The sequence below is a fragment of the Dinoponera quadriceps genome, unplaced genomic scaffold (genome assembly GCF_001313825.1).
Source record: "Dinoponera quadriceps isolate SergipeBrazil2010 unplaced genomic scaffold, ASM131382v1 scaffold628, whole genome shotgun sequence".
In the NCBI taxonomy this organism is placed as follows: domain Eukaryota; kingdom Metazoa; phylum Arthropoda; class Insecta; order Hymenoptera; family Formicidae; genus Dinoponera; species Dinoponera quadriceps.
The window spans coordinates 1,644,590-1,658,570 of NW_014554836.1; the positions used below are offsets into that span (position 1 = coordinate 1,644,590).

The following is a 13,981-nucleotide window of genomic DNA, read 5'->3' on the forward strand; positions in this document are numbered from 1 at the left end:
GATCCGATTAGATTCGACTGATTCAAGACGAGTTCCCGCTGTCAATCGCTATTGACACACATGCGTTTAGCGTTCACTCGTTTACACATTACAACTTCATCCTCCGCTCTCTCTCGTTCCGATCTTCCAAGTGAACGCTCGGAGAAGGCAAGTGGCGTAACGTGACTTCCCGTTGGCGATTTTGGCTTCCGTCTCGAACGGTGGAGAGACATTCCGCCCGCTGACGTGCGCCGTCAGTGAGAGCTCTCGATTGCGTAACGATCCCCTGTTACGGTCGATCCGGCATTCATATTTCGCGTTCGACATTTCGGTTGCTGTTCCGCTGCGATACTGTATCCGGTGTGTAGATATTATTGCAACGAGTCGAGGAGCGCGTCAGGCATTCCAACGGCTCGGCTTGGCCGACGAGAGGCTTCCCGACGAGGGGAAAAATGAAATATAATTAGACCGCTCTCGCGAAAGGATGGTCGACGGCAATCGACAGTCTCGGAGGAGAGCGAGTCCTCCCACCGGTTCTTTCCATACATATAAACACACACATATACACACACGAATACGCCGTGTGGGAGGATAATGTTGTACATACGTTTGCGTTGGCCGGTCGACCGTCATTGATTTCGATTAGACTAATCCGGCCGCGGGCGAATCGTTTTATACCGTCGTAATGGATGCGAGGCGAGGGCGCCTGATACGATATCAATTTGATGCCCTCCATCCCCCCCCCTCCCCCGTGTCGCACAAATTGTCTCCGACGGTCTGGAAAGAGCGCTCCCGCGACCGAGTACAAGCGAATTGTGTACAGACAAGTAATGCTTGAAACGATGAATTGACATTTTCAAGAGACACGGCTTGAAACAATAAACTTGCATACCGATGAAGAGGAGAGGTCCGAATCGAGAGATTCGCGGGTGCAGCGTGTAACGGAGGCGTTCCTGGCACACCTGACGACACCGTTGAAAATAATTTACGCGAAAAAGTGTGCCGTTTTCTCTCTCACTGTGTGCTGAACGGGACGCTTTTCAGCGATTTTTAAAATTGTTCTGGGAACGAGAGAAAGAGAGAGATGCTAGGGCCGTGCGAACGCTTCCTTTATCCGCTGCATCGTCTTAATTATTTTATTATTCGAGATTAACAAATCGACTCATAATTACAGAGCTTCAATTACAAGCTTTCGCTGTCCCTTTTCTTTATCCGTTGCATCGTATTAATTAATTTGTTACTCAAGAATAAGAGGTCAATTTCTAATTACGGACATTGAATTGTGAGCTCGCATATTTTCTTCATCCACCGCATTGTCTTAATTATTTTGTTGTTAAAGATCAAAATCAGCATTTAATTACAGAGCTTTATTCAAAAGCTCTCACTCTCCTCTTTTCTTACCCATTGCATTGTATTAATTATTTTGCTACTCGAGGTAGTTGTACAGTGCCGTATTTTCAGTGGCGCATCAAGGGAGCCACTGATAAATTTAATATTTATCAAACAAGATTACGTTCCAAGACGTTTCCAATATGTATAAATATATATAGATAAGTTTATATATGGTTATATATAAATATATAAAGTTATATATTACGTCATATTACGTCATATTTAAATCTATACACGGTGCAAGTTTCGAAATTCTGAAAAATTCTTGAGAAGCTCATTTAATGCTCCAACTGAAGAGTAACAAATCACATTTCTAATTACAGAGCTCTAATTAAAAGTCGCATTTCTCTGTCTCCAACGTTTCAGGAGGATGCGCGCGTTACTCACCAGTAACGAATAAATTCTCTTCGCAGGATCGTGTGCGAAGAGGTGACGCGTGGTGTCATTTTTCAACTAAAAATTCCGCACGGCGGACGCGAGGAAGCTCTCTTCTCATCGGCGGTCCGCGCATGGTCGGCCAGGTAGCCGCGCTCCCGACTAGCTACGTCCCTGGGCGTTTCCGCGCAAGGTGGGGAAGCATGGGAGCGCGCGGCGCGCGACTCGTGAGCATTCAGCCGACGCGAGAACGGGTACGGCGGTCGGCATCGGCCCGTGTTTCGCAGTTTCGGCAATCCGCAGCATCGTGCGGAGGCCGTGAGTGCGTGAACGCCCGAGAAAGAGGGAGAGAGAGAGAGAGCGAGAAAGCGGGAATCGAGGTCGAACCTGGTGGCGGATTACAGCACAACAGTGTCCTGCCCCGTGCGAGGCGAACCCCGGTGTCAGCCAGCCGAATCTGCGGATCGCGCGGCAGAAGCCCCGAAGGGTCGTCGCCGACGACATCCTTTACCACCGAGTCTCTCTGTCATCTCTGTCTCTACCTCTGTCGTCTGTCAGTCTGTCTCTCTCTTTTTGTTTTTGCCTAACCGCCCGTCGTCTGTCTCCGTCACGTCCCGCAACACGTTCCCGTCGTCGAAAGATGTTGGGCCTGGTTTGCCGTCAGGCGAATCTGCTGGCGAGCACCCAAAAGTGAGTAAGTGTCCGGGGGACACGACGCGCGACACGCCGTGCCGAAGCAGCGCGACGTTCGTTTTCGGCCACCTCTCCTCTTCTCCGCCGGTCGACTCTTCCGGCCGACGACGTTGTCGTCCGGGCGACGATATCGATCATATGGCACCGCGCGCGCGACTCTCGCCTTCAACGGCGACGGATTTCGCGTCCGGATCTCCTTTCTCTCTCGTGTTTCGCGAACGAAAAGAGAGTCGCGGCTCCGCGGACCATGTCGCTCAACGCCGCTGCTCGATACGCTCTTCGTCGTCGTGGTAGCTGCGTTCCCCGGTACGCATCGCCGACGTTGTCACGATCGTCATCGTCCGGCGACGCGTGGCGAACGAACAGAGCCCAGATGGGAAGGACGGGAAATCTCGTGATCGCATCGAAGCCAGAGAGTGACGATTCGTGGGCGAGGATGAGCTTTTACGGTCGTTTCGAGGTCATCGTGACTCTCTGTCTCGCTTGGCGCGCCAGATGGAGCGGGAATTCGGGAATGCGTCGAAAAATGGATTCGGTGACGATCAAGTAGTCCAAGCCCGTATTCGGAATTTTTCTTATCGATAAAAGTGCTTCAAGTGTGGTTTGTCACACTCAATCATACGATTCCCGAGCCACTTTTAAAGGCACTTTCGTCGACAAGAGTTCAGAGCACGAGCTTTGGTTAAAATGGTTTTAACTCAATTCTTTGGTTATTGTAAATCATTTTAGGATCACACACTGTGTATAATATATGGTACTATAAATATAGTGGTAGTATATTAAATGATTTGGTAGCAGTAACGAAAAAGTTTTGCTGAAACTGTTTTGATCAAATCTTGGTGATTACCGAATCCTTTTTTCAGAACAGTGAGAGAATGGTCGAATCGTCCCAGATAGACATATTTTGGTACATTGCGTTGTGATTACATTGAGAAAAAAAAAGCTTAAAAATGGATTTGTGAAATATGAGGTTTGTTTCACAGAAATCAACGTTTATTTCAATACGTCGAGGTAAAATTTCATTCTTAGCGAATAAACCAATTAATAAGAAGACTTGGATATATTTCACAAAAATTTATATTCCTTCTGGACTTCTCAAAAAAAAAAAAAAAAAAACGAGTTCCCATGGTCGTCACATTCTCGTTAGCTCGACGTCGTCATGATTTTTCGCCCTGCCTGGGCCACTCGTCCTGTGTTTGTTTACTCGTGCTTCGCGAAAGGTCCGCAAATTCGGGCTCCTCGTGATGCAATTTGACCGGTTCTCGTAACGTGTCGTCGTCGGCAGTATCTTTCGTCGTGCCAGCCGAAATAATATCGGGGAAAAAGAAGCCCGGCTTTTACGTGGCGTCTCCGAGCGCGATGATGTCATGAGGTCGTGATGTAACCCAACCCGCCTCGGCTGATCGGCTTGACGGAGTGTCTTGCTTTCGATCTCGTCCGGCTGCCGTTGTTTGCTACGATTTTTTTGTTTCCCTCCCTTTTTTTTTCTTATCAACACTTTAACGGCCGCACATCTACGCAGTCAAATGTCGCCAGGGGCCGGCAATATTTTCTTCGGCGGTAGTATCATACATGTTGTGTGAGCGGACAGTAACAGTTGTTCAGGCTATCACACGCATGTTGTGTGAGCGGCCGTTAAAATGTTAATCGAAACGCGGGCGAGCGTCGGTCGGTTTGCACCGTCGTTGACCTATCGAACGCGCCGGTTCTTGCGTAAGGTCGACGTCGCACATGCTGTATCACCCCCTGGGTAAAAAATTACACGATTTTCGGCCTCACACATTTGCACGCAAGATCAAAATTGTTGCAATTATAGCCATTATTGCTCTACCATTATAATTTATATAGTTATTTTAATGTATATTAATAATAATAATAATTATAGTTTTGAAAGCTTGTGTTAAAGACGCTCTATGGTTATGCGATTTTCACCCTTATGAGTTATTATCAGGCTGAAAATCGTGCAATTTTCCCTCCGGGGAATGATACGAATGTATATGACGCCGATTGCACCTCGTTCTCGAGAACTCGTGATATTTTGTTGCTCTCCGAGATGTCCCGACACTTTGAAGCGAATCTGAGCCAACTCGCAAAGGTTTCCCATTCAGACTCGCAATTTTCTGCCACTTTAAACCTTCTGAGAACTCTCTCGACGGGCGGTTCTTCGTGTATATTTGAAAACTGGACGCGCCGGCAACGTCGATTATCTTTTTCTCTCTCGGGTGAAAGCCCATTGTTCGAACTCTTTGCGGATGCGACCTTTCGAAGCGCGAGTGTTTGTTGTTTACCGTGCAACGTGTGAGTTAATTGGAGAAATAAAAAATAATAGATAGCCAGATAGCACGAGTTTCTAAAGAAAACATTTTAAAGGCGTCCTACTTTTTCATAGTAGATTAGAATCTGCTTCATTGTACTCGGTGACAAATCCTGCGAGGAAAATAATTTAATACTGAATACAGGAATAACACGGTACATAGAAAAAAAAAAGCTGAATCAATAGAATTTCCAACGGGACGCGCGATCGGAGCGATGGGAAAGAAGCCGAAAAGATCTGTTGAGAAATTGGAAAAAATTGCGAGTTTCTTTCCAAACGGTTTTCAAAACTACATTAAAATAAAATCAAATGAGTGCGATCGTAAAAATAATTTCTTCACGCTCCTCCGGACGTCTTTCGGAAGGTCGTGTTGGCTGGGTAGTTTCGAGTGTACCGCTTCGATCTTATTCAAAAAAAGATCTTACACCGACTTACGCGTGCTATAAACAGACAATGGTGACGAGAGTGCGTCGGAATATTCACACGTCCGAGATGGAAAAAAAATTGTCAATTGTTTCGTCGGGAGTATCTCGAGAGGCGAAAGGGGTTCGTATCGACCTCGGGGGTCTGAGGCTGAATAGAGCTTTTTGCATGGGTTCTTTTGTATCTTGACCTAGACGGGGAAGGGGGAATGGGACGGGAGAATTGACGGGGCGAAATTGAGCCGGTTCGGTGAGAACCGAGGGAGAAACGGGGAGAAACAAAATCGACACGGAAGCCGGGCGATTACGCAAGCATTTTCTCGCGTCTTTGTCCTCGCCCGACCACGGAGCTGGATTCCGCAATGTGTTTTGCGGTCGGCCGACCTCTCTTCCCGTGGTCCGTTGCTTTTTCACGGACCGACAGAGAGGGAGAACAGATCAGCAGACCGGGTTCAGTTTGATAATAACGAATAATCAGCGCCGACTCGTAATCTCACATCGCGACGTGATTTTGTTCCTCATGGTGGCCGCGTTACTCGAGGAGTAATTCCAGTGAACGTCCGGTAATAACGATAATGTTACGCCGATGTTGTAACTTCCCATTCGACGATGTAACTGGTTATTATGCCCGACATGCATTGTATTGCACTCACATTATGTCGAATGAAAAATTATAAATATAATCTATATTAGATGTATAATTAAAAAAAAAAAGGCCGATGAGAGCTAACATACATACACACATATACAGGGGTGTGAGTCGTGAATATGTAACAGTGAGAAATCATAACACTGGCGTAACCCGAGTCGAAATGTCGGTGCTAGTTAGTTTGACTTAAGGACAGTTTGTGCATAGTAGGGATAAATTATTTCACTGGAATTCAAATTGAACTTATCGCACATGTCGATTCGGGAATGTTGCCGTTGCCCGATGTTTACCGGGATGGTCGAAATGATGATAACAACGGCCGGTTTCCCCGTTGCCTCGCAATGTCGCTATGCGCTACGAATAGAGAAGGGAAGCCTTCATCGATTGGTTAGAGTCGCGCGACGACGACGCGCGTTCTGCAAACGGGTTCTCTCTCCTCCTTCGGCTCGCGTCGATGCTCTCGATCAATTTTACGAGGGATACCCCTGTCGCTTTCTAGTTCACGGTTATCTCGTCTCTACTCTCCGGGATCGCGAAAGGAAAATCGAGTAAGCAACGACGACGAAGTCGTTGCGCGAGCCTCAAAGCCATTCTGCAATGTCAGTAAAAGCCTTGGCAGAATGGCTGACTTTGTCATTTTAAGGTGATTCTTTCGAAGAGATCAATGTCTATCGGCGATAGCCCGATTAGATATTCGCAGGTGATTTGTCCTTGTTTTGTCCAAATGTATTCCACGACTGCACTCGTTCCGAGCATGATTCAATTCCTACAGCGACGACAATGCTGGCGATAACGGTTCGGCGATATTACGTTTACTTCCACGTTTTTTACAACATTATTTATTTTTATAACATTATTACGTAAAACATATCCTTCGTCACTGTCATTATCGGTCGCTTAGCGTGAGTAATGTTGAATATAATTTTACGACCGTATATTACTAGATTATGTCTATCGTTGATGAATTGTTATCCACCGGTGTTATCGCCAGTTTCCGTGGTGAGCTTCCGTTAATCCTCTGTTAAGAAGTAATTGATCGTTCTCGTCAGACGACCAACGATTTTCCTTGAACTTTACATCGAGCTAAAACCGTTATTCACATATAGTCCAATGTTATATTTTATTGCATTTAAAAGTAAAATATATTGTGTGTAACATTCAATTATTATAATATTATATGATTATTATATATATATATATATATATATATATATAATATATATATATATATATATATATACAAAGTTGTTGTACAAAATATAAATGGGGGAGCAACAATACCACCTTTTTCTCTATATTACGATTAAAATACGATTTTACGATATTGCATCATTAATACACGACACCCAATTATTATATTTAGTCAACAAAACAGCACTCTGGCATCTTGCGGGCGTCTCAAGATGATTTTAAATATAACATTGGATTAAATATAAACTCTGGTGAGAGACACTTAGGTCGCGGCCGCTCTTTCTCGCGCGAGCACGAAATTAACAATTAACGATGCAATTATATTCGTATCTCGAAGTGGTTACTCGACGAGATCAACGATCGGGAAAGATATATCTCGCGGATAATCGGCTGGCATGAGGCACTACGCGGCATTACGAGATCGCGATCTGCACGGTGACCCAATTAACATCTGATACAACAACGCGTAACAATCGTTTACACGTCGATTAAGAGCCGATAATCCCGCTAATGAGGATCAGGCCGGGAGCAGGGGAGTTACGTAATACCGCCATGCGTAATGCCGGCTTTCCCGCACGTCCATCTTACGGCCTGTCGCGATTCGTTTCACATTCGCACGCGCAAGAAATTCGTCGATTAATTCGAGCGGTATTTCACCTTTTAATCTAAATATCCCCCCGCGCGATGATTCTTCTCGTCGGCGCGTGGCGGACGCGATGCCTCAACAGGATCCTCCGCCTTATCTCGTGCCACGCACAATATTTCGCGCCGGGAGCGCGCGATTAAATAAATGACCGACAACATTTTCTTAAGAGCAACGTCAGAGCAACGTCAACCTGCGCGCAGCAACTCGCTCTCGCCGATGTATATTTGATGTTTCCGATAAAACTGTTGACTCGGGACACTTCACCGTGAATGGCGGATAAATATTTACAAGATTACAACGAAGACCGCTCTTGAGGGCCGATAGATAAATCTTGCTCGTTATCGGGCTGGGGAATTAACGAGAGACCTGTAGAGAGACGGCGAACGTCGTCAGAGACGATAGCGGATACTAGGTGGATCTATTTGACGCTCACTATTTTTCTTTTCGTACGCCAGAAAGAAAAAAATTGTTACGTTTAAGTAAATATTAGCTACTTAGTTAATCCGGATGAAATAGGTTACTCCGATACTCCTTAGCAAATATTCAATTGGACGTAACAATTTCTTCTGCAGTGTAGCGTTAGCTTGCTCGCAACAGGGATGAAGTAAGAGCCAATTATTGAATCGGTTAATAACTAATGCCCGTTCCCGTCAACGTCGATTAAACCTGAGTTGAAATTCTCTTCAGACAAAGGCCTGCTTTCTGAGAACTCGCTTTTATTGGTAAAAGTGCCTCTAAAAACAGTGACTTAGGAAACCACCTTAGGCTGAGAAGCCATGTTTAAAGCACTTTTATCGACAAGTGAGAGCTCAGAATATGAGACAAAAATTTTAACTCGGGTTAATGTTTAATCAACCTCGACTGAAACGGGCGTGAAGGTGACTCTCACCACCAGTGACCGATCGAATTGGCCAATTAGCTGAATTGATCAATACGGTTGGTCAATTACGCCGAGTTAATCGTCGATCGAATTAGAGCTTAGTGAAAGCCAATAAATACCAATTATTAGTAACATTATACATTTCTATTATCATTTCTCACTCAACATGTGAAGAAGAGTGCTAAACGATGTTATCGAGAAATTAATACTTTACGAGATATTTCATATTTTGTACTAAAAAAAGTATCAGAATTGAAAGTAAAATATCTCGAGAAGTATGTACATTTCGAGTGGGTGGTTATTTTAAAAGATCGATCCAAGCGTTTTAAACGATCACGACCGGTTATTCTGCAGAAATAGATATCAACAATGATAAATATTACTCTCTCGGGTGACATGCGGCTGTGCAATCTTCGTCTCGCGTATCAATTCATTATCTTCTCTTCGGCAGAGTCGGCACCAGGTGTCTGGCATCGATCGTGCCGGTGCCGTGCCCGCCGGAGTTCCCGTTGAAGAATGAACCCATTCTCGGCTACAAGAAGGGCAGCCCGGAGCGGGCGGAGTTGGAGAAGGCCTTGGACACCATGAGCAACGAGTGCGAGGAGATACCGTTGGTGATCGGGAACGAGGAGATCAAGACCGACCTGTGCAAGTATCAAGTCATGGTAAGTCGTGGCGTTAAAATATAGTTTGCGGTGTGTTTCTCCCCGGTACATCTCGGGACAGATGATAATCACGAGGAAACTCTCACGGTTCTCGCCTGTTCGAAAGCTCAAGAGTGTTCTCCAACAACGTGGGTGTCTAAAAGACGTCATGAAGAGACCCATGGAACGTTTTACCTCTTCGGACGGTCTCTAGACACCCGTGTCGATTGAATCGCGGCCTTCTTACCGATATCTGATGTGTACAGAGACAACAGGCTGAACAGAGCCTGGACACTCGATTAATGGATCGTAATCGTTGACTTTGCAGCCGCACAACTACGAGTGCAAGATCGCCAAGTACCACTGGGCGACGCCGGAGCTGGTGAAGAAGGCGATCGACGTCGCCGTGAAGGCCCAACGGGAGTGGGAGAAGACGCCGATCGAGAAGCGGCTTGAGATGTGGCTGAGGATAGCGAAGCTCATGTCGACCAAGTACCGGCAACAGCTGAACGCCGCCACCATGCTCGGCCAGAGCAAGACCGTGATTCAAGCGGAGATCGACAGTGCGGCCGAGCTGATCGACTTCTTCAAGATGCACGCGTACTTCGCGAAGGAGAGCATCAAATACCAACCGATCTCGCCGGAGCATACCTGCAACTCGTTGAGGTACCGCGGCATGGACGGCTTCGTCGCGGCGGTGTCGCCCTTCAACTTCACCGCCATCGGCGGCAATCTCAGCTACACGCCCGCTATGATGGTTCGTGTTGGTTCCCTCCTCGCAGCCGCTTAACGTTATCGACATCCGATTATCTCGAGTACTATCCGTCCCTCGCGCGTAATTAAGAAATTAATTAATCTAATTGAGACGTTGAAGTATCGTCCAACAGCTCGTGCTATGAGACAAATATCGGCCAATTGAGAGCTGAGATATTTGTGAGTTCGCTTTACATTTTACCCTGTGATTGCAGGGCAACGCCGTGCTGTGGAAGCCGTCCGACACAGCGTTGCTGTCCAACTGGTGGATCTTCAAGATCTGCCGGGAGGCGGGCGTGCCGCCCGGCGTGGTGAACTTCGTGCCCTGCGAGGGGCCGGTGTTCGGCGACACCATCACGTCCTCGCCCTACCTGGCCGCCCTCAACTTCACCGGCTCGGTGCCGACGTTCAACCGCCTCTGGACGCAGGTCGGCCAGAACCTGAACAAGTACAGGAACTACCCGAAGATGATCGGCGAATGCGGCGGCAAGAACTACCACTTCGTCCACTCGAGCGCCGACACGGAGTCGGTGGTGTACGGGACGATCAGGAGCGCGTTCGAGTACAGCGGGCAGAAGTGCTCCGCCTGCAGCCGGATGTACGTGCCAGAGTCACTGTGGTGCGAGGTGAGTCGTCTTCGGCCGAGTGTCGTGGCCGTGTCTGACGGATCGGCCGTCGTTTCAGGTGAAGAACGGCCTGTTGGAGTTACGGGAGAAGCTCACCGTCGGCGACGTTCGCGACTTCACTGTGTTCACCGGCGCCGTGATCGACGCCATCGCGTTCAAACGAATCGTAGGCTACATCGAGTACGCGAAGAAGTCGCCGAAGATGGAGGTGATCGGCGGCGGCGACTACGACGACTCGTACGTTTCGTCGCGATTATCGTTAGCGCGCAACGGCACGCCTCATTCTGTTGTCGGCTGTCTTCTTCCAGGTGCGGCTATTTCATCCAGCCCACGATCATACAGACCACAGACCCGAAGGAGAAGCTCATGGTCGAGGAGATCTTCGGCCCAGTGCTGACGGTGTACGTCTACAAGGACTGCGACCTGGAGGAAACTATGAAGCTGGTGGAGACGTCCACGCCGTACGCCCTGACCGGCGCGATATTCGCGCAAGATGAGTAAGTTCAGCGGCATTTAAATTGAGTCGCCTAAATTGAAGTAAAAAATCAAGCAAGATAGAAGGAAATGTTACAGACAAAAGTTGTAGGGTTCGGAGGCATACTTCGGTGATCTTAACTTCGTTGGAGCCAATAATTCAAGGTCGTTTTAAGGTCAACTTTATTTTTTTTCACAACGGGATTGCATAGTTTTTTTGTTTTTTTTTTATTTTTTACCGTAAACCGATTTCTCTGTTCATTCTACGTATAAAAGTACTGGGATAAGATAATCGAAAGGTGAATACTTTTCGAGATATTTTACTTTTGATGGGACATCTTGCATCTACCCTGTATATATATTTATTTTAAAAGAATTTTACGCATTATTAACAATCTAATGTTAATTTCATTTAATATATTGTATCTATGTATTGTATTTCATATTATGTATCTTAAAATACTTATTATATAATTTATAAATTACTTCTTATATATATATGAATTATTTTTATTTATTGTACGTGTGTGTCACAGGAAGTGGTTGAAGAAGGCGCTCGAGGACCTGAAGTACACTGCCGGCAACTTCTACGTGAACGACAAGTCCACCGGGTCGGTGGTCGGGCAGCAACCGTTCGGCGGCGGTCGGAAGTCGGGCACAAACGACAAAGCCGGTGGGCCGCACTACGCTATCCGCTGGGCGTCCCCGCAGTCCATCAAGGAGACCTTCGTGCCTCTGCGGGAATACGATTATCCGTACATGAGATCGTAAACCGTCACCGTCGATTATCGGAGGAGACGCCGACGGCGCGGCGTCACCGTACCTCGCTGCATTATTCGACTCTGGCGGGGATACGAACGCGCCGTTACTCAAGTGAGGTATCGTACGGAATCGCGTGCGTGCGTGCGTTCGCAAATTTATCGTAAATCTAAGAAAGAAGTGAGAATTTATCGAGTTAAATTACGAGTAACAGAAAATTAGGACGTAGATGATGTTCGCGTTCGAACGGTTTTCCTTTCCTTTGTTTTTTTAATTTGCACATCGCATAACTTGCGACTAAGAAATCGCAGCGAGTGAAAATTTCGGTAACGGCAACGACGTGAAATCTCGGCGGAAACCTCACCTGAGTAAAAGCGGCCTCGGTCTCTCTCACGAGCTGCGATGTCCTAAATTTATGTCCCCATCACATCCCGTTGGATAACTTAAAGAGCAGATTTTGCGATTGCATCGGGCGTGATAACGGAGCGAGAAGTTGAGAAGTGTCGCTTACCGTGAGACGGCGAGGCCTTCAGTTAATTCAGCGTTCAATGAGAGAAGAAGAAAAGCAAGAAACGAGAGAACGATTTCGTGTGCTTCGCGTAGGAGGAATTCCCTCGATAGGAAAGCAGAGAAAGAAAAGGATATAGAGCGCAGTGAGCTCGCGAGCGCAGCGCGATGCACAATAGAGACAGGACTAGATTTTTAGATGGGACTTGCCGGAAGGGGGTGAGGCAGGAAAAAAAGTTCTCAAGCTCGCAGGTCGCAGCAAGTAACGTTTTAGCCGCCTTCGAACGTTCCGTTGACAGCGTCTGGCGGCGAACACATACACATACACACACACATACACACGCACACACACGGCGTTCCGAGAGCTGCGTCAAAAGTCACGGTGAGAGAAGAAGGAGGAAGGTCATGGTTGTGGTCTGAGCAGAATCGTGAAACGTGTAAAAATGACAGCAGTTTGAAAATGTTATGAAACTCATTCGGAGGACACATATAAACGCACGTTTATTTCTCGGTGATCAAAATTCCCTCGTAGTTTCCTATTCGTGTGTTTTATACACTTTCATATTTTACTATATATATTATTTATTTTATCATTTTACTTATAAATTATTTTGTTAATAAACTATAAGAATACGAAAAAATTACTGGTATACTATTGAGATCTTTCGGCATACATAGAGAAAAAATTTCAACAATAGTAGATCAGATAATTATATCTAATCGCATCTAATCGTACATAATTATATATAATTAGTGTTAAATAATTATATATGGACAAATTTCATACGTAACTTAGCATGATTACGTATAAAATATTTTCTAACGGGAACATTAATTAAAGAACAATGGTGCGATAATTTTTTTTCATATTCTCATAGTTTATTTCCGTAACGAGAACGTTCAGCGTTGAATTTTTCCCTTCATATTACGAACTTGTGAATATTGTCGCGAATATTTACGCATTCGCGACTGCGCTTCTGTTCCGACAGCGGGATTTCGCTTCTCTCTCCCCGCAGTCGTACACGCACGATCTTAACTGTTCGCCGCCAGTGTATTACCAAAGTATTACCGTGCATTTCGGGGACGTGTGATCTCTGCGCCGCGTACCGCGATGTATTCTCTCTCCCCCTCTCTCTTCCTTTCTCCCCCCCCCCCTATCAACACAATACTTTTATAACTCAGGTAAATGTCGCATCAGGCGATCGAGGAGGAACGAGGAGAGGGCGATGTGTTCTTTTCCGTACGGTACCTAATCTCGTGGAAATATATATATATATATATATGAATTTTATAATTATACACGAAATATGTGTTATCTATAATTATTACAATTTTTAATACAATATTTTTAGTGAAATATACTAGTGTAGTTTACTCGTTCGGTAAAGTATACTTGTATAGTTTGCTTTCATGCTGTGTATATTAATTAATTATTGTATTAATTATACATAATGATATAATGATATAATTATATATATCAAATATATAATATATATAATTATATACATACACATCCGGTACTGTGTCGTTCGTCAACAAGTGTCCTCGATATCGGCAGAATAGAGCGGAACATTGTTAACGAGAACGAAATAAAGCTCCAGCTTGGGCTCTGTTTTCTCTGACGCGAAATATATCCATCGATGTACATCCGATGATGGGTTCCCCCCCCCCCCCCCC

General features: G+C 45.8%; 1 protein-coding gene across 1 annotated transcript; it reads left to right on the top strand.

Annotated features, from left to right (window-relative positions):
- The first annotated feature begins 1,959 nt into the window (after window positions 1-1,959).
- LOC106742306 (delta-1-pyrroline-5-carboxylate dehydrogenase, mitochondrial) lies at window positions 1,960-13,933 on the top strand. Its single transcript, XM_014615138.1, has 7 exons — window positions 1,960-2,436; window positions 8,993-9,206; window positions 9,514-9,942; window positions 10,154-10,564; window positions 10,623-10,801; window positions 10,873-11,061; window positions 11,575-13,933. Exons 1-7 carry the CDS (start codon window positions 2,387-2,389, stop codon window positions 11,807-11,809), a joined length of 1,707 nt encoding a protein of 568 aa, XP_014470624.1. The 5' UTR covers window positions 1,960-2,386; the 3' UTR covers window positions 11,810-13,933.
- The last annotated feature ends 48 nt before the right edge of the window (window positions 13,934-13,981 follow it).